General features: G+C 45.5%; 2 protein-coding genes across 2 annotated transcripts; one reads left to right on the top strand and one right to left on the bottom strand.

Moving 5' to 3' along the window:
* Positions 1-773: 773 nt before the first annotated feature.
* Positions 774-3,763, bottom strand: LOC115393947 (clavesin-1). The gene is made up of 7 exons (XM_030099059.1): positions 3,431-3,763; positions 3,023-3,193; positions 2,800-2,918; positions 2,203-2,377; positions 1,702-1,812; positions 1,394-1,626; positions 774-908 (listed from the first exon to the last, which is right to left on the bottom strand). The coding sequence occupies exons 1-7, from the start codon at positions 3,530-3,532 to the stop codon at positions 830-832; spliced, it is 990 nt and encodes a 329-aa protein (XP_029954919.1). The 5' UTR covers positions 3,533-3,763; the 3' UTR covers positions 774-829.
* Positions 3,764-18,921: 15,158 nt separating this feature from the next.
* Positions 18,922-25,364, top strand: riok3 (RIO kinase 3 (yeast)). Its single transcript, XM_030099042.1, has 13 exons — positions 18,922-19,240; positions 21,143-21,258; positions 21,331-21,476; positions 21,551-21,658; positions 21,810-21,919; positions 22,004-22,147; positions 22,231-22,358; positions 22,433-22,615; positions 22,697-22,856; positions 23,017-23,097; positions 23,181-23,270; positions 23,359-23,472; positions 24,881-25,364. Exons 1-13 carry the CDS (start codon positions 19,205-19,207, stop codon positions 24,992-24,994), a joined length of 1,530 nt encoding a protein of 509 aa, XP_029954902.1. The 5' UTR covers positions 18,922-19,204; the 3' UTR covers positions 24,995-25,364.
* Positions 25,365-25,585: the final 221 nt, after the last annotated feature.

The raw sequence follows: 25,585 nt of genomic DNA, 5'->3' as shown, positions 1-25,585 counted from the left end.
GTCTGGGCGTAGTGATCTCAAAAGAAAAAGTAGTTCCCATTATTTGCTTCAGTGTCGTAACGCTACAATATTATTTGTTGGTGTTTCACAGCGTAGTGAATGTGCGGATTATAACGTGTCCACCAAAGTGTTTTGGGGTTGTTGGATTTTGTATTTGATGAGTTTGACGAGGGGGAACAAAAATACCATCCACTTCCATTGTGTCCGTCCCGAAAACCTTCCCCGACTCACCTCTGGATAAACAGCTCGCCCTCACAAAAAAAGTAAGTATGCTGTTCGAAATGACTAAGGAATTGCGCTAAATGGGCCAATTTGCCAAAATGTTGAAGTATCCCTTTAAAAACACCAACTTTTAACATTGTTTTGGCAAAAGGACGTCCCGTTACCAGCAAACTGATCAGAATTCAAAACGTTTTTACCATGGAAGATAAAAATGAACATTTATAATGGAAAGAATTGAAAAGGTCTGCCTGTATAAAATACATGGATGTAGATGTATGAAGCGTTAGCAACAAAGAATTCTGACACAACTGAAGGAAAACGTGAGAATCGTCGACTGAAGTTACTGTTTTTAGGTTTCAGCTTTAATTAGTAAATTATTTCTGCTGCAGTGTTTGTGTTTTCTGAAATTCAGAGTTCCTGCACATGAAGTCTAAATGTCGCAGATAATCACATCTGGAGTGTGTGAAGGTAACGATGGTCCTCCCAAAGGTAGAGCTTTGTGTGTGTGTGTGTGTGTGTGTGTGTGTGTGTGTGTGTGTGTGTGTGTGTGTGTGTGTGTGTGTGTGTGTGTGTGTGTGTGTGTGTGTGTGAGAGAGAGAGAGAGCATTCAGTCCAGAGCGAGCAGCGGTGTGCTGGTCTCTCGGTCCGTCTGTCGCAGGGTTCCTGGCTCCACCGCCGACTGGGACCTGAAAACACACAGCGTTAGCATCGGGAGGGAAAACGCTGATGGCAACCAATCAGAGCTCAGGAAGGCAAGCAGAGGACATGAGAAGAAGAAACAGGAAGTGGAAAAGGGAAATAAAAGGGAGGTTCAGTGATTAATCAAGAGAAAAATACAAAGAGAGGAGGCAATGAGGAATCAGAGGAAAATAAAAAAATATGAGTGTTGCAGAAACCTGTGAGATTTCAAGTGAAGACACATCGTTCTTGTATTTTTTTTATAGACAAGCTTTGCATTTATCCGTTTCAGTGTTTTGAAAATGACGTTCTTTTACACACAAGTGGAAGAAACACTGAAAACGATGTAGACAGTTTCCAAAAAGTTGTGTTTTCAGCATAAACAGAGCCCAAAATACCAAATAAGTTCAATGTCTTCACTTGAAAATGGTGTCGTGTGAAAAAAACAAGACAAAGCTGGACGACGAGGAGAGGAGAGGAGGAGGCCCCTCACCTCTTCATCATGTCCTTGTCTCCTCCTCCTCCTCCTCCTCCTGAGTGGTGGCGGACGTGCAGGGCGTCGTAGGTCAGGGTGTACTCCGTCTCGTCGTTGTAGTCGGGCCCCAGCAGCGTCCGGGCCCAGATCCCCATGTCGTAGGGCGGCAGCGTCCCGCCGAACTCCGAGGGAAGACACTCCGGCTGGATGAGCTGGTGCAGAGAGTTCAGGTTGTTCCCGTGCAGGAAGATCTGAGGAGGAGGAGGAGGAGGACACGTTAGGGAGGAAGACAGGAAGAGGAGGACGAGTTGACGGACTGCACTGACCCGTTTCCTGGTCTTGTCCTTGAGGAACGGCTTGATGATGGTGTACATGGCGTGAATGTACCAGGGCTGGTTCACAAAGTGGATTCCTCCAAACCGGGCCGGGAAACTGTCCTGAGGAGGAGCAGGAGGAGAAACGGTCAGGAGGAGAGGAGAGCAGAGGAGGGAGACGAGACGAGCGAGAGGAGGTGATATGGAGAGAAGAGGAGAGGAGCAGAGACCTGGAGGTGAAGGGATGAGGAGGAGCAGAGACCTGGAGGTGAAGGGATGAGGAGGAGCAGAGACCTGGAGGTGAAGGGATGAGGAGGAGCAGAGACCTGGAGGTGAAGGGATGAGGAGGAGCAGAGACCTGGAGTCCTTCTATGGCAGTTTGAGGATGATGATGAATGAGAGGAGGAGTGAGGAGATGAAGAGGAGCAGACACACAGGAGTCCTCTGATGGACATGTTTCAGGGTGTTGTGTGAGAGGAGGTGAGGTGATGAGGAGCTATGAGGAGCAGAGACCTGCAGGCCTTCGATGGCCAGCTTCAGGATGTTGGGCGTCAGCTTGGAGGCCTGTTTGAAGGAGAAGTTGCTCCAGTCGATGATCAGAATGAATCCGTTGATCTGCAGCTCGGGGTTCTCTATCAGCACCTCCAGGGAGAGGAGGATGGCCCGCAGGATGTCCGTGAAGGAGTTCCTGAGGAGGAGGAGCAGCTGATGGATGAGTGGAATCAGAGCGTGACGCCTTTCAGCTCTTAAATACAGATTCCAGCGCCAGAGAGCCTCTGTCAATACTGTGTGTGTGTGTGTGTGTGTGTGTGTGTGTGTGTGTGTGTGTGTGTGTGTGTCAGGATTAATGGCAGCCATTTACTTTTAGTTAAACTCTAATTATTTTAACTGAAGGTTGAGTCTGAATCCTACATTTCTCTTAATGCTGTCTGCAGTTAAATGTAATTCCACTGAAAACCAGACCATAAGGAGTCCAACACAAAGTCTGCAGTTCATCCAGTGATGATGGGAAATCGTTCTGAAATCAACTCTTCAGAATCTGAAAATCTGTTGTTTCGTGACGTTTGGATGCCGTTGGACCGGCGAAGCACTGCGAGGCGACGGTTGTACCTGCTCTGGTCCCAGTTGGAGGCGAACAGGATGAGGATCTTCCGGCCGTGCTGGTCGGGCGTCTCCAGGACTCCGGGGAACCCGTCCATCAGCGCTCGCTTTATGCCGGGGTCGTCCACCTGGTGGCGCAACGCAACACGTTTCAGCCCGAATCAGAAAGCAGAGACTGGAGGAGTGGACTCCAACCGTCCAGTCCTGAACGCCGGTCTCTGGTTCAACTGACCTTGAAGCTCTGGAACATGTCCAGGTTCTGCTGTCGGAACTGGAAGTACTGAGCCAGCAGCCGGAAGGTCTCCACCTGGTCGAACTTTCTGGCTCTGAGGAAGCGGAGGATGAAGTCGTCGTCCGTCCGGAGGAACCCGATGTCCGGCCGCGTCACGATCATGTCCCGAACCTTCAGCCGACAGCGAGGAAACATTAAGCCCATCGGACAAACGTTCTGTTAGAAACCTCAATGTATTTACCAGCCAATAGAATCTATGAGGAGCTTTGAGAGGCATTTTCTTTACAGCTTTCTTTACAAAGCAGATGATCAGCCCTGGTCCTTCCTCCACCCACTCATCCTGCCATCCCTCTGTTCTTTCTCCCTACTTTCATTCTGCTGAAGCTGAAGGTGAAAAGAGACGTCTACCTGCTGGATGTCCTGATGAAGGGTGTCGGGGTTTTCGTTCAGCTCCAGTCGAGCCTTCTCCGTCGTCTCGGAGCTCAGGCCGGCGTGCAGATGAGTCATCATGGGGGCGAGTTGATCACAAAAACCAACACGGCGGACTTTCTACTTTTAAACGAAGACTTCAGTCCAGCTTGGACGCCCGCTCCGTTCGGATTGTTTGTGTTGACAAGACTGACGTCTTTTGCCCTTTTTTATCAACAATCGTATTTGCTGTATATGATTTTTATTTTATTTCTTTGGATCCCTTTAGAAATAAAACAATCTTGGTCGTCTTGTTGTACAATCCACCACAACGTCGACGGCTGTGGCTCAAGACGTGACAATCATCAGCACTCGTCTTCCTCTACATCGTCCTCCTCCGGGAGGCTCAGAGTCTCCACATTCTGAGTTTGGGCGAGAAAGAAAATGCTGAGGTTTTGGTTTCGGATGCTGATTGAGATGTTTCACAGAGACGAGGCTTTAGTCATGGTGGTGTTGCCTGATCGTCGGTCCCAGCGCGCCCCTCCTCCACCTCCTGCTCTCCGTCATGGCGGCTCATTCGGCGTCAGGATTTAGTGGGCGGAGTCAGACGGTCTCTGCTTCATCATGCTGGAGGGAGTCCTGTTCTTCAGGTGGCCAGAGGTCAGTGAAGGCAGCTCGGTCCAGCTGCGCACGAGACAGAAAAGAACAGAGGTTACAAACGTGTTTCACGCTAGCTTCAGCTTTAGCAACGCTTCTGCATCGACAGACACTTTTTCCATTTTTTATTTCCAAACTTCCTCATTACTGGAGGAGGAGCCTCATTAATCCCAAAATAACCCACTGCAAGTAGCATTAGCATTGCCCTGCAACCACAGTAGCAGTGGTTAGCATTAGCATTAATATGTATCCACAGTAGCACTGGTTAGCATTAGCATTAATATGTATCCACAGTAGCAATGGTTGCATTAGCATTACCATGCATCCACAGTAGCAGTGGTTAGCATTAGCAGGCCTAAACAGCAGTTAGCTTCTCTTTCTTCAAGCTGTCTGTATGTCAGTATTTATCTCAACTATTCCCAAAACTTGTTTCTTTCAAGAAGAGCTCCGGACCACAGAGCATCTTCCTCCCACGAGCTGACGCTAACCCCCTGCCCCTGCCTTAACCCCCACTAAAACACCACAATCCCCCTACTGTAACAAACCCATAACCCCATAACGCCACCATAACCTCCACAACATCACCATAACCCCATAACAAAAACATAACCTCCACCACAGCTCCCCATAACATCACCATAGCCTCCACTATGACCACAACCATCGTAGCCCCATGAACACAGCCCCCACCATCATCAAAACCATAATCCCCCATAACACCCCAAAACATCACCATAGCCCCCAGCATCATCACCCCCCCCCCCCCCCCCCCCCCCCATAACTATCACCATAACCATCACTGTATCTCCCATTTGTCCCCATAGTCAGAACCTCCACCCTGAGCATCACCCCTACCCCCACCCCACCCGCCTCCCTCCAGCACGTCCCCATCTGCCATCTAATAGTGTCAGATGTCCACAGAGACACTGACAATTACAGGTCCCGGAGGGGGGGGGAGGTGGAAGAGGAGGTGCGCAGCCTGGATGCTGGGGAGGAAAGACGCTGATGGAGGAGGTTTTAAGTTTGATGATGAAAGTGACCCCCACCACGCGTCCTCTCAGCCAAACGGAGCGTCCTCCTGCAGGAATCCCCGCACCTCCCCCTCCTCCTGCCCCCCCCGGAGGAGCACTCACGGTGCAGCGGGCCGCTAGGTGCGCTGGTTCGATCCCCGCGGCCCTCCGGAGCCCGAGCTGGTGCTGATGCTGAGGATGGAGGTGGAGATGGAGCGGGCGGCCATCGGAGTCCGGCCGAGCACTGAGCGCCCGGAGCGGGGGGGAAAAAACACCAAACACCCGCGGAGGGGGGAGAGAGGAGGAGAAATAGAGATTAATAAAAATGTATATATTCCTGAAGGAGTCGGAGCGGAGGAGCAGGAGGAGGCAGGGCCGAGGGCGTCCGAGTGGGCATCATCCCGGAGGAGGAGGAGGAGGAGGAGGAGAGGAGGGGGGAGGAGGAGGTGCGCTCACTTTGTGCTCAGACAGAAGACGTCAGGATGCTTCACGCGTCAAGTTTTATCAATGCAATCCGCTACTTCCGCCCGGTGCTGTCAAAATAAGACCACTGCTGACAGCACTTTTTTTTCTTTTCATTTTTAATGTAAGAATACAAAAAGACCGAAACGGTTAATTATTTGACATGATTTGCTGTGTTGTATAAATAATTTGCTGAAATCCCTCACGTTTTCTGAGGTTAAAGTTCTTCATAAAACTGTCCATAAAAAAAAAAAAAAAAAACGAAAGAAAAACAGAAATATTACTAAATGTGATAGTGCTTTTATTCTGTTGATATCATTTATATATTGGGCGCCGAATGTAAAATTTCACTCACTGTGTAATAGGTCACACTTTTCTCACATTTAGGTCACTTTTCTTTCATTTAAGAGAGATTTGTTAAAAATGTGTACAAATGAAAAATAAATCTATATCTACATGTTAAATCTAAATGTTACATCTAAATGCTAAATCTAAATCTAAATGTTAAATCTAAAATTTTAGAAAATATGAAAAGTACGCAGGTCCAGATTGCAAAACAGTGTAGAGACGGAACACTGGAGGAAGACGCAGGACTATCTGCCACAGGAAAGCTGTTTGGTGACCAGCTAGATTTACCTCTCACCATTTTCGAATTAAAAAGAGCAATTGCAGGCACAAAGCAGTCTACACCAGGCAAAGATGCCATTTGTTACTCAGTGTTGGCAAAGATGGGAGATGAGTCCCTTGAAATAGTATTGAAGCTGTTTAATTTAATATGGGATTCTGGGAAGATGCCCTCTGCATGGAAACAGTCAATCATTGTTCCGATATTAAAGCCAGGTAAAGACGCTGCTAATCCACAGAGTTACAGGCCAATAGCGCTTACTTCACAGTTGGGGAAAACAATGGAGAGAATCATCACAGAGAGATTGGCCTACTCGCTTGAGAGCAGAGGATTGTTTAGTCCTTTTCAAAGTGGATTTCGCAAAGGAAGAAGTACAATGGATGCGATTTTATGTTTAGAATCAGAGATAAGAAAAGCACAAACAAATAGGGAAATAGTAGTGGCAGTCTTCTTTGACATAGAAAAAGCGTATGATATGCTATGGAAAGAAAGGTTGCTAATTAAGCTACTGAAACTCGGAGTCCAAGGGAAACTGTATAATTGGGTGAAGGATTTTTTTATTTGGCCGTAAAATCCAGGTGAGAGTTTGGTCAGTGGTCTCCAGCATGCATGTGGTAGAAAATGGAACGCCGCAGGGCAGTGTGTGTAGTCCTGTTCTGTTTGATGTCATGATAAATGACATATTTGATAATGTTGAGGAAAGCATTGGGAAATCATTATATGCAGATGATGGGGCTCTTTGGATGTGGGGTGGCAACTTTAAGTATCTCCAAAGGAAAACACAGCAAGCAACCCAAGTGGTGGAGGAATGGGCAAATACATGGGCTGTTAAAATGTCGGTATCAAAAACCAAGTTATTTGTTTTTCAAGAAGGCCCAGAGAAGTAACATTAAGCCTGGATGGGCACAGATTGGAACAAGTGAAAACAGTGAGATTTTTGGGATGTCTTTTTGATGAAAAGCTGACTGGGAAACCGTGTATCGAATCAGTTCAAAATAAGTATAAGAAAGTAAATAATCTGCTAAGATGCCTGGCTGGTCAAGAGTGGGGAGCAGCACGGCGGCCCTAGTGGGGGTGTATCAAGCTCTCATGAGGTCTTCTTTAGACTATGGGTGTGTTGCGTTCATGGCAGCCGCAGAGACACTCTTGAAAAAGCTGGACCGGGAGCAAGCTCAGGGGCTTAGGACCTTTTGTGGAGCGGTTAGATTGTCGCCCGAAGATGCTCTGCAGGTGGAGGTGGGGGAACTGCCTCTACGATTGAGGAGGATAACGCTTATGCTGGCCTATTGGATCAACCTCCAGGGACATGATGCTTCCCACCCCACTAAGGGGGAAGATTGCTGGGAGCATCAAGAAACTGCCTCTTTTAGCTTTGGGTGGGTAGGTGATATTAAAGCACACCAATTTGGCTTGACCCAGGTGAGGTACAGTCCTACTGTTCCAAGTGCACCTGTTCCTCCATGGTTATTTATTGCTCCGAAGGTAGAGTTGTCGTTACAACAGACTCTGGAAAATAGAAGTAAACATACCCCTGAATGGTTTATTGTTCACAAAAAGCTGGATTCCTTTGGTGATTGCTTGTTTATATATTCAGATGGATCTAAAGATCTAAACAATGGGAGAGCAGGTGCAGCAGTGAACATACCCTCTCATAGGGTTAGCGTGAAGAAAAGATTATCTGATCATATTGCTGTATATACAGCTGAATTGATAGCAGTTTCTCTTGGCCTCAACTGGATCTTGGTAAATTAGAAGGAAGGCCTAAAAAAAGCTGTTATTGCCTCATGCAGTCAAGCCGTATTATTGAGTATAAAAACAGGAAAGTCATGCAGAATGGACTTCCTCTATGAGATATTTCACTTGCTGTTACAGATATCTGTCAGAAAAGTAAATGTGACATTGATTTGATGAAAGATCTGAAAGATACAAAAACACACAACTCCAACAAAGCTGCTTCTTCTCTCATTTATTGGAGGATCTCAAGCAGCGCTCAGCTTCCTACTGACACCTACAGGACACGGGGGGAACTGCAGGTTATTCAACTCACCTGCTGGAGTTCACAAGTATGGATGAAATTATGTTGATGGTGATTTTAACCAGAATAACTTGGATTTGAGGGATGTGGGGAACACAATGTGTTATGTGAAGCCATGTTAATTGACATTGTAGTGTCTATTAATTGAAACTATCTTCTGTTTCAATATTACAACCGATCAAAGGGTTTAGATGAACACAAAGATCCTGCTTGGATGTCTTGAGTCTTTCAGATAAACCTTTTGTTTTGGAAATGGATGATATGTTTTGATGAATGTAATCAGTTTCAAGACATGCTCCAGACATATTATACTCCAGAAACATGTTTGGACTTTGCATATCAGCAGGCAGGTGTTGCAGACTCATTCATGTTACAAAAATAAAAACAAACACTGAATGACAAAACCCACTGGATTCAAATCAACATTGCATTTTATTTTTTCAAAATGCACATCTGCTCATACATTTTTTTTTTCTATTTTCAGAGCATCATATACAGTCACATCCAGGAGTGAAAATCCAAAGGAATGAATTAAGTCTTTGAACTACCAATAGACTCTTAAAGGGACTTAAGGCAAGATTTGTGAAAAACTACACATGCATTTCCAGTTTATTTGATGCTAATGGACCATGAAGCATTAAAAACCTAAAATAACAGGCCAATCTGCGTATCTGTCTGTTGCCTTATACAGGCTGTGTGCCACAGAATTTGTTGCTGTTCGGGGTCCGAATTTCCCGCGCAGTCGTGGGGATGTGACGTAAATTGACGCTGTATGCGCGTTGCCGAACCGGAAGAACATGGCCGCCGTGGACGCGCACTCAAAGCCCACAAAAAACACCACGAAGAAAAAAAGGACTTTATCAGCGTTATCTCGTGAGGAAAAAAAAAAAGAAATAAAGACCGAAGTCGCATTCACCCGAATAAATATTGGATATGTGTTTGATTCATGGAGAAAACTTCAGCTGCATTTGGGAGTGAAAACGGATGCGGACAAAAATCACATAATACTCACTGTGGTCTTGCAGTAAACCGCGACGTAGTAAACATCCCTGGTGCAGCGCTGTGAAGACGGACTTTCTGTAAAATGTTTGTGCGCGCTCCCGTGCCGCCTTGGCTGGTGGCTGCAGTTACCCGCAGCACCTATCACGGCAGCACTGAGGTAAATTTTGTAAAGTTGCCTTAAGTTCCTTTAAACCAACTTAACAGCAACACTTTTCGTTTCTCCCACCTGCATTTAAACATTCCAAAATGTGTATATATTTTAGAACAAAATGTATATACTCCTGCAATAATATTAAAATGTCCATCCAGCAGAGAAAACATATGTGCAACTCCCACAAACTTAGTGCTACTTCATCTCTTTCATGTAGCTTTCATGTGGTGCAGTAATGACTAAATCATTCCACAGGATACACAAGAATACGGCTTCTCATTTGTGAGTTTTCATGTGGTCCAACAAATTATCCTGTTGACTGAAACTTTTGGAACATGTTGTACAAGAATGTGGCTTCTCACCTGTGTGAGTTCTCATGTGGACCAACAGACTACTCTGTGCAGTGTAACTTTTGCCACAGATTACACAAATAGCCGTCTTATTACCAGAGACAGATCCTAACTTCTGACTCAATCTACATCTTTTACGGACATTTTTGCCACACGTTTCCTCACAAAGCATCTCTTCTTCTCCAGCCTGCTTCTCTGAAACAGGAAAGTTTTCCACACGGTCACTATGAAACATACTGACTGTTTTCAGCTCTGCATTTGTAGCTGATTCTGCTTCAACATGTTCATTCACATCGTGGACTTCAGAGCCAGGAGAGAAGAGCTGCTCAGAGTCGACAAGTTCTGATTCACTCAGGTAACTTTGATCCTCCTCATTAGAAGGTTTCCTGAAGGAATCACTTTTAAACTTCCTGATCAGCTGCTCTCCATCCTGACTGCTACCAAATTCCTCCTGCTCCCCGATCTGTGGAGGTTCTGGTTCCTCCTGCTCCTCTTTACACGGTAGGAGTCCTGGTTCTTCTTCTTCCACTTTAATCTGCGGAGGTTCTGGTTCCTCTTGCTCTTCTTTAAATTTTAGAAGGCCTGGTCCTTCTTGTTCCTCTTTGTTCTGTGGGGGCTCTCGTCCTCCGAGATCTAGACGGTAGTTTGTTTCCTGTTCAAAGCGCTGATCCTCCGTGCAGCCAAGGTGCTGTGGGAGCTCTGGAGAGACAAAACAGAACAAGGCAAAATGTTCGTTACTTTACTTCTACAGTTCCAGCTTGAAAAAAAAAAAAAAAGAAAAACTAGGACTCTAGTGGTGAAATAGAAACTTTCATTCAAATTTCAAAAATAATGTAAGTCTTGTATATTATTGCTTGATATCCACTTGGTGATTGATCTCTAATATTTGCACAACAATTTGTAACTGCTGACCATGCTACCTGAGATGGAGCCATAATAAGACGTCCTGCTTTTAAATCCTTACAGGAAATCTTCAAAACAAAAACACCAATGCGCACAACTTTGTCAGTCCATGTTCAGGAAAAGTAGTAACAGTTCAGATGTTTATACACTCATAACATGTCATTCAAAAAGCTTATTATGCTGATACAACACACACATTCTGCTTCTGTCGAACGGTGGATAGACCAAACACCGCCGTGACGATGGAGATCATCCACGACAATGAGTCAAATTCATGTGTTCATTCACACTTCTCCATACCTGTTCTGTGTAACTTGAGTTCCGGTTTCAAGATGATTTCCAGCAGTTTGTTCTGACGACTAATCTCCTCCTCCTCGTACCGGACGACGGTTTGTTCAAACACGGTGAATATTTCTCCAGCGGCAGCAGTTAGTCTTTCACTGACAAACTTTCTAAAAGCCTCAATTGAAGCCATTGTTGCTGCAGGAGATGAAATATTTCCTCTGAGAGACACAAAAACACACAACTCCAACTAACGTCCAAAGCTGCTTCTTCTCTCATTTATTGGTAGGATCTCAAACAGCGCTCAGCTTCATACTGACACCTACAGGACACAAGGGGAACTGCAGGTTATTCAACTCACCTGCTGGAGTTCACAAGTATGGATGAAACTATCTTAATTGTGATTTTGGCCAATTAAATGTCAGAATAACTTGGATATGAGGGATGTGGGGAACATAATGTGTTTTTCCCCACATTAGAAGGGGCGGGGTTTAGTCACGTGGGGAGGTGTGGTGCACTGATGTAAGGAGCACCAAATGTAAAATTTCACTTTTACTGTGTGACATTTTGTGAACGATTAGGTCACTTTTCTCACATTTAGCTCATTCTCCTTTCATCTGAGAGAAATTTGTTAAAAATGTGTACAAATGAAAAATAAATCAATATCTAAATGTTAAATCTGAATGTTAAATCTAAATCTAAATGTTAAATTTAAATCTAAATGTTAAATTTAAATCTAAATGCTGAATCTAAATCTAAATGTTACAGTAAGTGAAATTTTACATTTGGCGCCCCATATTTATAAGATCAATTTCTTTTGTATTTAACACCTTTGTTACAGGCTCACTAGTCTACTTGCCTCACAGCGAGAAGGTAAAGGTTTAAATACCAGCTGGGCCTTTCTGCATGGGGTTTACATGTTTTAAATGTGTGCGTGGGTTTCCTTCCACAATCCAAACGCGTGCGTGTGAGGCAATTGACTTGTTGACACTCGTTTTCTCCTGAGCCGTGCTTTTGTTGTGAAAGCGCCCACTCATCTTACTGCCTGTCTCGTGAACGTGGCTTCACTTCACCTGGACGCGCCTGACCGTGACGGTGCGCGTTCACGAGCAAACCTGGACAGATTGAAGGTTGGACCCCCCGCACGCGCTGGCGGAACGCACAGCCTGGAGAATGGAGTCCAGGAAAACATAAATTACATATCTAAATCGATGGTATATGTCGACACAGGGTTTATTAACTTCATTTAGAGCTTATCTTCATGTGATCAGGGCCGGCTCTAGGCATAGGCGAACTAGGCGGCCGCCTAGGGCGCCACGTCCCGAGGGGGGCGCCACGGTCGTATAAGGGGCGCCACGACGCTCTGTGTTCCGTGTGCCCCGCTGTGCAGCGGTCCGACGCACCGCGCTCCTCGTCCTCGGCGCTGCCCGGCACTGATCGGTATTGTTCGGCACCGCTCCTCAGCATTAATGGAAATGTCTAGAGGAAGCTATAATAACCCCCAGAAAAGTAGTTTCTACTTAGAAAATAGCCTTTACAGTCTTTATTATGTTTATTTTCGCATCAGTTCTCTGCATATTTTCTACACAATACAAATAGACCAAAGTATGAAATCTCAGGACTTCATGGAATTTAGTCGTTTAGGATGGAGCTACATTCAGGCTACTCTAATGTAAAGAAAACCACCTTTCTGATTAAGATCGATGACTTTTCTACCTGGCTGTGAGACGATTTAAGCCTCCTGCAACACCTTAACGCTACTTTATATAGTTCCTTTACTCAGAGTGAGCTTCTAGAGCTGGGGAGGCAGGCGGAGCAGATGTGCAAAGAGGCGACAGTTTACTCTGTTAAAGGTTTTTGATGAATCAATGCAACTTTTGAACATGTTTACAAGATGTTTTCATAGGAAATCCTGCTATTAACGCCATCAATACCAGAAATGATTAAACACGTTCATCTAACAAAATAGACTGTAGCAGCTCACGGTCTGCAGACTGTTGCAGAACTGTGAGTCAGTAATGCAGAACACGTCGTTGAAAAAGAAGGTTGAATCGAGTGAATTTTAATCCCAGAGAGTCAGAAACTGGCCAGACTAATAAAATCAAATGCAAAACAGCACCAGAGTGTTGAAAGTGAACGTGAAATGGTGAGATGAAGGATGGAAGGTGGAAATGAAATGTTCCCAAAAGTCTTCAAGTGCTGCAGATAAAGTCAAAATGATGGGTTGAGTCGCCATTTTAATGTTTACAGTGTCCTGTTCTGTGTGTGTGTGTGTGTGTGTGTGTGTGTGTGTGTGTGTGTGTGTGTGTGTGTGTGTGTGTGTGTGTGTGTGGTTTCATTACAAAAATGGCTAACAGCTCCAGCTAGTAGCCCAACATGAAAACTGCATCATTTTCAGTGTTTCTGTCGTTTCTCACAATATTGCAGCATAAATGTGAAACTTTTCTGAAACGAAAACGCTAAATTGATGCGTTTTCACTGGAAAGCTTTTGGTGTAAATTAGAAAAAGGACTATTAAAAATTAGCAGTGTTGCAGATAAGTGAAGACATGGAAATAATGTTCAGATAAAGTGTTCGAATAAATGCTGAATACTGAGTCAAACTCAAGTCTAACTTGAGTCAAAATTTGTAAAATAAAATTCACATGAAGCTGAAAATAAACTGGAAAAGATCTAATTAAAACTTGTCAGTTTCTGCAATTTAAGGTGAAATATTGAATTTGCAAACAAAAAGTTGGAATGTCTTTGAAATGGAAAAAAATTACTAACAGCATGAATTTAATTTATGTATCAGTTTTTATTCACAAAAGGCAGATTACATAGACACAATCACAGTGCAGCTGGACAGTAAAAAAAACACAACCCCAAGAGGATTGTGCCAGGAGAAGCAGCATGAGCTAGAGACGACCACAGCGGAACCTAGCAACCGTTACCATGGTGATGGAAGTGCTCTCAGCTGACTTTGATGTCTTTAGCTTTCATGTCTACTGTTTACCCAGCGGTGTTGGACTCTGTTGTCACTCTTGTATCGAGTCACCGGAGAAGCAGCGAGCAGAGCGACAGAGAGCGAAGCAGCGAGCGACAGAGAGCAGAGAAGAGTTAGAATCCAAAAGAATCCAACATTTCCATTTTGTTTGAGAAACACGCTTGAGATATGACAGAATATCAGCATCCGAAAGGTAGAGGAAAATTTACCAAGAACCCTCGCGGGTTTGAAGGAATTCCTCCGGAACTTTTAAGCATGCGCGCTCATATCGACGAGCTTCTCGCGACACTGAAAGACCGCGAAATGACGATTCTGCAGTTGAAGAATGAACTGAGGGAGAGCACGCAGAAATCTGTGGATGTTCCTGAAGTTCAGAGGAAACAGCAGGAGAGTCAACACAGCTCAGACAAGTCAGTGGAGGAAGACCACAGGTTGACTGCAGTGTTGCCGGAGCAGAAAGAAAAGACGGGCAGGGCAGAGGCAGCCAGCCTCAGCCAGCAGCACAGCAGAGACCTGCAAAGAGACGTGACCGAACTGAAGGGGAGGATTACAGACTCAGGCCATATTGTGTCCAGTTATATGACAGAAAATGGGAGACTGGCAGAAAAACAGGGTCGTCGGGGTGGAGGAAGATTTACCAAAAACAGCCGCTGGTATAAAGGAAACCCTCCTGAGTTTTCAGACATGCGCGCTCATATCAATGAGCTTATTGCGACACTGAAAGACCGCGAAATGACGATTCTGCAGTTGAAGAATGAACTGAGGGAGAGCACGCAGAAATCTGTGGATGTTCCTGAAGTTCAGACGGAACAGCAGGAGAGTCAACACAGCCCAGACAAGTCAGTGGAGGAAGACCACAGGTTGACTGCAGTGTTGCAGGAGCAGAAAGAAAAGACGGGCAGGGCAGAGGCAGCCAGCCTCAGCCAGCAGCACAGCAGAGACCTGCAAAGAGAAGAGACTGAACTGAAGGAGAAGATTAGGGACTCGGACCATATAGTGTCTAGTAATATGACAGAAAATGGGAGACCCTATGTAAAGGCAGAAAACCAGCGAGCTCGCGGTAGAGGAAGATTTTCAGAAAAACGTCGCTGGAATGAAGGAATTCCTCCTGAAATTTTAGACATGCGCTCTCATATCGATGAGCTCATCGCGACAGTGAAAGACCGCGAGATGACGATTCTGCAGATGAAAAATGAACAGAGGGAGAGGACACAGAAATCTGTGGAGGTTCCGGAAGTTCAGACCCAACAACCAGAGACACCAGACGAGTCAGTGAAGGAAGAACTCGACAGGATGGCTGCACTGTTGCAGGAGCAGAAGGAGAAGACGACCAGAGCTGAGGCAGACGGCCTCAGCCACCAGCAGCACATCACAGACCTGGAAAGAGAAGTGACCGAGCTGAAGGGGAAGATTAGAGACTCAGACCATACTATGTCTAGTTATGTGACAGAAAATGGGAGACTCTATCAAATGCTCCAGAACACGTCTGCACTGCTGGCAGACAGAGCACAGCTGGAGCTCCAAAAAGAGGAGGCCTGGACAATGAGGCTCGGAGCTCTTGAAGAGAAGCTGGAGCAGGAGGTGAAGGAGAGAAAGAGGATGGAGGAAGAGAAGAAGGCCTCGTTGGCTGATCAAATGTCCCTCCAGAACGAGAGGGACTCCCTCCAGGCTGAGAAGATCAGATTAGAGGAGGCCAATAGAGTTTTATTAGAGACAGTCCAGGCCAAGAAAAAGAAAAAAAGAGGCTTCTGGAGGCATTTTGGCAAAAACAAACACAGCAGAGAGAAGAAGGCAGAGCATGTGGAGAAAAAGAATGTTGCCTCCGAAGAGACAAAGGATCTCTGTGGCAATAGGACTGTATTAGTCCATGTGAAAAATACTGCTGGAATTGATGATTTGAAAACAGGTGAGAGCACCATCGCAGCTTCGGAGACTGTGGAGCTCAAAGAGAAGAAAAAACGAAAAGTATCGGAGGCGCTGGTGAAAACGCAGGACGACCAGAGGGACCATGACAGCAGGCACAAGGGTTTCTGGCACAGATTGTTTCGTAGAAGGAAGACGTGTGACCTCGATCAATAAGAAGCTGCTGTGGGACCCGTCACTTCTATCGTCCAAAGCAGGAAGTTTGGGGGGGCTGGGGGTTGCGATACCCTGGCTGGAGAACCAGAAAGACAAGATAAAAAAAGAGAGAAAAAGAAAGACAAAGAAAAAATTATAGGAAGAAAGACAAAAAAAAGAGAGCAGCAGAAAAAAAATAAACATTTACATGAGGGGGCTAGATGGGTGGGAGGGGGTGGGGGTTGTAATACCCTGGCTCCGAGGGTATAAAGATGGAGCACAGGTGGGGGGGGGTCCATAGGTTGCACGATCACGCAGATCTTTAATCTCTCAGCACTCTTCATATTCTGCATGTGGTGAAGCAGAAAAAAAGAGAGAAAAAGAAAGACAAAGAAAAATTATAGGAAGAAAGACAAAAAAGAGAGCAGCAGAAAAAAAAATAAACATTTAAACCCATTTTACACTGTCTGTGTTTCTGATTCAACAGATTCCCAAGCGATCCAACAGCTCCATTGAGAGAAGTTTAATCAAACACTGTGACGTCGCCTGGTGGAACAGCCGGGGCGCCAACCTGGAGACAGGCCTGGCCACGCGAGCACCTGGTGGCCCGGCCTAAAAACATGTAATGATAGTGTTGGTGTTGATTTTACGGGTTAAAAATGTACTTAATTCAAGATTTTACTGTTAAAAAAAAGTATAGTTTAAAAACAAGGTTAACCTCAAAATTTCTATTAGAAAAAAATATTTCTATGATAAAATACTGGAAGCTGTGATTGCCAGAAGTATGAAAAATGTGGCCATTTTAATGTTTTAGCGTAATATTTTACCATACCATATTTCACATGATCAGCTTGATTTCTTTAATACAAAAGTTAATGAACAACACTCGAATATTTATGGAATTAAGCCAAATATAATTTGTTGGTCACCTGATGGCATTATTATTATTTTATTTTAATGTTTTCAGGGTTGATCCAAAACGAAAGTCCATTGAGATCTGCGGTATAAAGCAGATGAGCAGTTTGGAGATACATTTATAATTACTTTTTATCATGTTTTATCACTGATTTGTATTGACTTTTGCCGTTTGCGGCAGAAGAATAAGTTGATTAATAAAATTAAACCCGGGACCCAGTGTGTGTGTGTGTGTGTGTGTGTGTGTGTGTGTGTGCGCGCACGCCCCCCCTTTTTTTTTCTCAGCACCCCCTGGTGAAAATAAGTTCCCTCAGCTATGCTCATGGATGTTCTCACTAAAGCCTTACCTCCAAAATAAAGCGAAAATTATCATTTTTTTCTAAACTTTCACTCATGGACGGTCTTACTTTCGCCTTACCTCCAAAGTAAAGTGAAAATTTATATATTTTTTTCAATTTTCACTCAGCCTTCCCTCCAGAATAAAATGAAAATTTTTCGCACAAAAAAAAAGTTTTTTTTTTTTTCAATTTTCACTCATGGATGGTCTTACTATAGCCTCACCTCCAAAATGAAGTTACAGTTATCAAAAATTAATTTTTCAGTTCTCACTCATTGATGGTCTTACAATAGCCTACCTCCAAAATTAATGGAAAATTATCAAACAAAAATTTTTTTTTTTTCAAATTTCACTCTAGTATAGTTCTTACTATAGCCTTATCTCAAAAATAAAGCAATTTTTTTTTCTCAACTTTCACTTATGGATTTTTTACTATTAGCCTCACCTCTAAAATAAGGTGAAAATTTTCAAAAATTTTCTTTACTATTGCCTTCAATCCAGAATAAAGTGGAAATTATCCTTTTATTTTTTTTTTCAATTTTTACTCATGGATGGTCTTACCCCCTTACCCCCAAAATGAAGTGACAATTTTCAAACACTTTTTTTTTTTTTTCCAATTTTCACTCATGGACATGGCCGCGGGAAGTAGGGGTGCGGAGGGTGCTGCAGCGCCCCCTCGCGAATGTAGCAAAAACTTCCATTAATTGAAAACTACATCGCTTAATTTTATTTTATAAATAATAATTAATTTAGCTATGTTTTCATGGCAACCTAAATTCAGTCACGCCGCACGGTGCCTCATACTCAGGGCCGGCTCTAGGCATAGGCGAACTAGGCGGCCGCCTAGGGCGCCACGTCCCGAGGGGGGCGCCGCGGTCGTACAAGGGGCGGCACGACGCTCTGTGTTCCGTGTGCCCCGCTGTGCAGCGGTCCGACGCACCGCGCTCCTCGTCCTCGGCGCTGCTCGGCACTGATCGGTATTGTTCGGCACCGCTCCTCAGCGCCCCCCCCCCCCCCCCCCCCCCCCCCCCGCTCAACAAATGTCGGGACCGCTCGAAAAACACGCTCCCAAAGGGCGCTCATCTCGGGCTCGCCGAGGGCGCCTCTGAAGCCCGGGCCGGCCCTGCATGTGATTTTAAATATCTCTTCATACTTTACCGTTTATGTTGTACCTGTGTGTGTTTTATATACATACATACTCGTCATTAAATGAATATAGAAATTAATGTTTAAAAAAATCTATATAGGCTATTGTTATTACCTTTTCTTTTCCCTTTTCATAGAAGTAGATACTGTATCATACTGTTTTGAGGGACAACATATAAGCATGTCCTTCTCGTTAGGTGTGTGTGTGGGGGGGAGGGTATGAATATAGATTTAATTGATTGATGTAGATCATTTGCATAATTGTAATTTTAATGTTTATATGTATATGAGGATTGATGGATGGATGCATATAATACCTATACAATATATACACAAAGTCATGATTTCACATCTTTAAATAAAATACAATTTAAAAATATTGCCATTTTATTGTTTTATTATTCATAACAGTGGTAGCGTTGTTTGGTTTTAATCATAATCCAGCTGTATTAAAACCATTTGTGTGTTTGAATCTCACCTGTGTACGTCTGGTATTTCAATTATTATTTAATCGTTTTATTACGTTTATTCTGAAAGTCCCGGACGCATTTCCTGCACTAGTTACGTCATTGTGCGTAACTTCCGGCCTCTCTCTGCTTGATAACACCTCCGCGAGTGTTTCTACCTCCGTCAAATCTTCAGTTTACTCACTAAAACACACCGTGACCGCCTCAGAAACTTTTTTTTATCCATTTACCGAAGTTTACGTGTCTTGTTTTGCTTCGTGTTATTTACGTGACGTCTGTTTTTTTGCGTGTTTTTCGGAACTTCGAAACGACGCCGGCTGACGTTATCTTTGCCTGCTAGCAGCCACCATTCACCCTCCGTTGGAAAAAAATAATAAAATCCTTGAAACATGGACCAAGCAGGCGTCACAGCACAGGCTCCGAAGGTAGGACTGACTTTCTGTGTCGTGTCTTTTTATTCTGTCGTTTTTTTATTCCTGCTCCCACTCACTGAAGCTACCGCCTTCGTTAGCTGGTAATGCTAGCTCTGGTCCAAAATGGTGTCTCCTGGTCGCAGTTGCCCTTAAAAGGGTGAAGTGAGTGGAAACAGCTGAGCCAGACTCCATTCGGGCTACAGATGGGATCATTTGTGCTGAGTCATTTCAGAGGAGTTTCGAACATTAAACAGTCAGATTCGAGGAGAAGACGGTGAAAAACGGGATTATTTCTGCGTTAGCTGTTTAAGGAGCAGAGAAATACTCCAAACCCGCTACTCCGTTTCTCTCTTTGATAAAGTAATCCCGATCAGGTTGAAGCTCCAAGTCACGGATCCTCTGAAGCACCGATTGTCACATTCATAGTTTATGTTATGACTTTAATAAGTGTTAAAGGTAAAAAGTAACATTGTATCAACTTCAGTTTTACAGTGTGTGACGTAATTGAAATAGATACATTCCCGAGTGACGTCATCGGGATTCCAAATAGAACTCCTTTTACAAGTGAAATAAATAGTTTTTTAAATGTATTCATTTGTGTCACTGTGATAAATCATCTAAGTCAGGTTTTATCCTGGAGGATCTGTTGAAGTATATGATCACTTTAGAGCTCTCAGAGTTGCTTTGTACATCAAGATCATCTGTTTTGTTTTTCCCTCGTTTCCATGGAGACAGAGCATTCTCATAATGTTGTTTGCCTGAATTTGAACAGTTGAAATGTGAAACTCCATCAATATGCTTTCTGATGTTGATGTCAGTAATTTCTAATATAAATTTAATATGGTGTAATGTATGTTGTGCATGAAGAAATGAATGAAATCCACATCTCAAAACTGTCAGAATTGGTTTCTTATTGAATATGAAGCCTCTGTGGTCTAATTCATTCAGGTAATGTGGCGTTTAACAAACGTACTGAAGGTCTTCAGGAGAAATCTGCCCTGAAAACTTAATCAATGCTTTTGTGTTATATACTCTCACATCAGCTTTGCAACTCATATGTTGTGAAGCAAATAAACATTTAAATCACTGTAAGGGAACAGAGTTGTGTATTAGTAGTTATTAAAATAATGCGTACTTTAAATGATCTTCATGTCTGATCTTGAAATATTTCGATGAAGCAAAGACAGACAATGAAGTTAAAAGTCTAAATGTTGTCAAGCTTTTCAGATTGAAACAGTCTGGAGACCTGAGGTAAATATATGAATGAGCTGATAGAACACTCCCAGCTTGAAGCTCGAAACAGAGTTCATTTGTGGTTGTGGCTGAAAGCAGCCCCAACATGTCTGAACATGTTTCCCTTGATGACTCACAATACAGAGAAAGCAATGAAGTCAGCACAACCTGGCTGTGTCGTCACTAAATGGCTTTTTAACAATCGGGCATGATCACGAGGTAACATCCCATTTGGTCCACTCCCATTTCGTCTACTGAGAGAATTCACTGCATTAGAAGCATAAGCTGAAAATAGTGTTGAGCTTTTATAAATCCTAAGTAAAGATGAAGCAACAGGAGACAAATTGAATAACAAAAACCAACAGATCAGATATCTGAGGGCAAAGTCCAATACAAGCAATAATGTTTCCTTATATAAGGTTCTCACATATTTAATTGTGGTATAATAAACCGCAGATTGGTTTTTCAGGGAACACAAACACTTTATTAAAGAACCTTCTTCTTGTGAGTCACATTCAGACACTTTAAATAACCAAATTTAACATTCCAAATGAACCTTACTCAGTTAAAAAATAAGAATTAGAAAAGAACGAGGGAATGGAGTGATTCCACGTAAAGTTGGTAAAACAGAGTCGGTAACCGACGTTCTCTATGTTTTAATGTTCAAAATCAACTTTTCAGAGCCCATGGGGCAGCGCGGCCCCGGCCCCTCCCACCTGCTCCCTGTCTGATGTGATGAGTGAAGAGCTGGCCCGGCAGCTGGAGGAGGAGAACCAGCCGTGTCCCGCTCTGTCCCAGTGAGTCCACACACCGCTGAAAGGATCCAGTGATCCGGTGTGATCTGATCTGATCCGATCCGTTCCTCTCAGTCCTCCGGCCGACGTGCTGCTCTCAGACGAATATCCGGACACCACCAGCGACCTGATGCTCGCCCAGATGCTGCAGATGCAGTTCGACCGCGAGTTTGACGACCAGCTGCGGCGCGAGGAGAAGAAGTTCAACGGAGACAGTAAAGGTAAACGGAGACGGAGCCGGTTCACCGGACGGTTCCTCACCGGCAGCGTCCTCTAAAGCTCCGTCTTCCTCCAGTGTCCATCTCCTTCGAGAACTACCGGAAGGTCCACCCGTACGAGGACAGCGACAGTTCAGAGGACGAGGTGGACTGGCAGGACACCAGGCACGACCCCTACAGAGCAGGTAGACAGTCTTCCATCAGACGCTCACTGAGGGCGCCCCCTACAGGGCAGTCAGTGCAGGATGACAACAAGGTTCCTGCTTCATTAAGACCAATGAATGTACCAGACCGAGGGAAATAAGAAAGTGTCTGTGTGTGTGTGTGTGTGTTCAGAAAAGCCCCAGACGAACCCCCGCAGAGGATTCACTGGAAAGGGGAAGAACATCACCACCAAGCATGACGAAGTGATGTGTGGACGGAAGAACACGGCTCGCATGGACAACGTAAGACAGCAGTCCGTCACATGGATGAGACCAGACCGAGACCGGGTCTGGGACCAGACTGACAGTGTTGTGATCGTGTGACAGTTTGCTCCGGAGGTCCATGTGGGCGACGGTCTGGGGATGGACCTGAAGCTGTCCAACCAGGTCTTCAACTCTCTGAAGCAGCACTGCTACAGCGAGCAGAGGCGCAGCGCCAAGCTGCATGAGAAGAAGGAGCACTCCACCGCCGTACGTAGAGAAACGCCCCCTTCCTCTCCTCCTCCTCCTCCTCCTCCTCCTCCTCCTCCTCTGACTCCTCCCTCTGTCCTCAGGAACAAGCGGTGGACCCTCGGACCCGCCTCCTCATGTACAAGTTGGTGAACGCCGGCGTGCTGGAGAACATCAACGGCTGCATCAGCACCGGGAAGGAGTCTGTGGTGTTCCACGCTGATGGAGGAAGGTGAGGAGGATGAGGAGGAACCTTCGGAGAGAAATAATGTTCAGCCAGCGGTCAACACTCTGTCTGTCCTTCAGTCTGGAGGAGCAGCCCGTCCCGGACGAGGTGGTCCTGAAGGTTTTCAAAACCACTCTGAACGAGTTCAAGAACCGAGACCGCTACATCAAGGACGACTACCGCTTCAGGGAGCGCTTCAGCAAGCTCAACCCCCGCAAGGTCATCAGGCTGTGGGCCGAGAAGGAGATGCACAACCTGGCCAGGTACCGAGAGGCCCCGCCCACCTGGCCACAGGCCCCGCCCACCTGACGCCAGGCCTCTAAACAGACTGTGTGTGTGTTCAGGATGAAGAAGGCGGAGATCCCCTGTCCTGACGTGGTTCTGCTGAGGAAGCACATCCTGGTCATGTCCTTCATCGGGAAGGATCACGTTCCTGCTCCCAAACTGAAAGACGCCGAGCTGAGCGCCGAGGACATGAAGAACGCCTACTACCAGGTTCTACACGTACGTACGCACACCGCCAGAACACACTCGGCTAACAGCAGCTTTTCTGATCTGTACTTCTAAACCGTGAGCTTGAGCTGATGTTTTCCTTGAAGGACTTAATGTGTGTGTGTCTGACCTCTGACCTCTGAGGTGACCTGCAGTGTGTCCTGTGTTCCAGCTGATGCAGCAGATGTTTCAGGAGTGTAACCTGGTCCACGCTGACCTCAGTGAATACAACATGCTGTGGCACCACAGGAAGGTAGCAGCGACTCGTCTTCTTCTTTGGTTCCTCTGTGGTTGTCCTCTGGCTCCACCTTCACAGCTCTCTGCTGCCCCCTGCAGGTCTGGCTCATCGACGTCAGTCAGTCTGTGGAGCCCACCCATCCTCACGGTCTGGAGTTCCTCTTCAGAGACTGCAGGAACGTCGCCACGGTAACGACCGGCTTTCTTTTGGGAAACGTGGCTAGTTGAAATGGTAATGAAGCGAGTCGTGACCCGGTGGCGTGTCCTCTGTCCTCAGTTCTTCCAGAAGAGAGGCGTGAGTGAGGCCATGAGCGTCTACGAGCTTTTCAACGCCGTGTCACAGCTGAACATCCCGGTGGGAGCCGAGGACGAGGCCGAGTTCATGGCAGAGGTATTAAATCAGAAATACTTTTATTGTTTTCAAATGAAGGTAGATGTACATAAAAAAAAAAAAAAAAAAGAAAAGTTTGGCCTTGGAAATATGTGCCCGGTGTATTATTTTTACACTGAATTAATTGATGGCGAGCGCAGAAGGAGGATGAGTGAACTAGGGCTGGGATGACGCGTCGACGTCATCGATTACGTCGACGCAAAAAATACGTTGACGCGAAAACTGCACGTCGGTGTGTCGTTTCAGAATAAAAAAAAATGGCGGCGGCATCGAGTAGCAGCAATTATTTAGATCCAACCGATTTAGCCGCACTTAGCGGGGGCCACGGCAGGAGAGCTTCAGTGCAGGACATAATCTCTGCAAAATCGCTCTTTTCGGCTATATTTTTTCATCCATCGCCAGTGTTCTCATAAAGTCAGCTCGTCTACCGTCTTCAGGTGAGTCAGCTGACAGTTTTCGCTAACTTAGCCACAATTAGCTCGGATGGGAACGTTTGAGCTCCTCTCCCCAGCAGAGAGGCACTTTGAGTCAGCCTCGGCTGTCACGGCGCCTTGGTGCCTGACTTCCAGGGGCCGAGTTGGGGCCGATTGGGTAAACGGCCCGGAGCTGCTCTACGGCGGCGACGGGAGAGCTCCAGCAGCCGCGGCCTGCTTCACGCGCCTCCGTGGTTATGCGGTGGGTCCCCGCGCGCTCCGCGGCCGGCACGGAGCGCGTCTCCGCCCGGGAGCGGAGATCCGGAGCTGACAGGAGAGCTCCGGATCTCTGCTCCTGGGCGCAGACGCGGCCGCGGAGCAAGCGGGGACCCGCCGCATAACCACGGAGGCGGAGAGGAGCTCCGCAACGGATTTAAAAATGAATCGCTAGATTAATCGATGCATCGACGAACTATTTCCTAGATTAATCGATTGCAAAAATAATCGTTTAACCCAGCCCTAGAGTGAACCTGCCTAAGCGCACTAGTCCAAGTATCTTCTGTTATGGTGACACCCAGATCTTTTTCCCAAGCTTTTTTGGAATTTGTCTGTGTTTGGGCTTTTAAGCTCTGAAATAATGTTGTACAGTTTAGAAATTAGACCTTTGAATGGTTTAAATGACAGAATATGACTGCAGGTAATTGTGATATAAGAAAATGTCGAATCTTGTTCGATGATTAAATTTCTCCTTCAGTTCTGAGAAGGACAATATGGAGCCTTCTTTGAGTAGGTGTGTGAAGCGTGTGATACCTTCCCGATGCCATCTCTGAAAACCTGCATCTATGGTGGAAGGCTTCAAAAGATGATTACAGATAGGACTCCAGGTAGAAAAGCTGTTCAGGCCAAACTGTTTGAGGCAGAGGTATTCCCTAAGGTTGTATTTCCCATAAATTCGGTGCTTCTCTGAGCCTGAGCCCGGTTCCCTGTGCTCTCAGATCGTGGCGCTGGAGAAGAGGAATGAAGACCACGTGCAGAAACGAGGGAAGAAGACGTTCCCGGTGACCTCGGAGGACGACGGCCCGCCGTTGGAACCCGACACAGACGACTAGTGGCGCCCCGCCCGCTCGCTCTTCACGACCCCGACGTGTTGAAAACCATTCGCCTTTGACGAGGAGAGACGCCTCTGACCACGCCTCCTCTGCCGCTCCACCGGGCCGGCGGAGCGCCTCCTCCTGGAGGAGGAGCAGCAGTGCTCAGGTCCCTGAGACCACTCGCGACGTCTTCCTGCTCTTTCTGATGTCTTCAGCTCGGCTTGAAAAAGCGTAGAAATCAACAGATGAGTTTCAGGAAAACACCCGAGGTCATAGGTCATCAGAGCGTGTTGATTGGTCTTCTGTGGGAAATCACGGTTCTGCTAAAGATTCGAAACATCGTGTTGGTTGTTATGATGCAATCATGGAATAAATTCAAAGATGGGAAACAGAAACTTTTCCTGTGGTTCATTATTATGAGAACTAAGTTGAACTGTGGTGGAACATGAAACATGAACTGATCTCACATCGAGATTATAGAGCATCTTCCTCTTATTAACATCCAGATTGTAAAGCAGTGGTCGGCAACTGGCGGAACAATAATATCTGGCCCAATAATCTCAATTTCTGAGACGGTGGAAAGAAGATTCAAACGCTGAGTGTCTCCAA

Source organism: Salarias fasciatus, chromosome 9 (genome assembly GCF_902148845.1).
Source record: "Salarias fasciatus chromosome 9, fSalaFa1.1, whole genome shotgun sequence".
In the NCBI taxonomy this organism is placed as follows: Eukaryota; Metazoa; Chordata; class Actinopteri; order Blenniiformes; family Blenniidae; genus Salarias; species Salarias fasciatus.
Note: the sequence above shows the minus strand (reverse complement) of the source record. Positions and strands in the feature narration are given on the sequence as shown.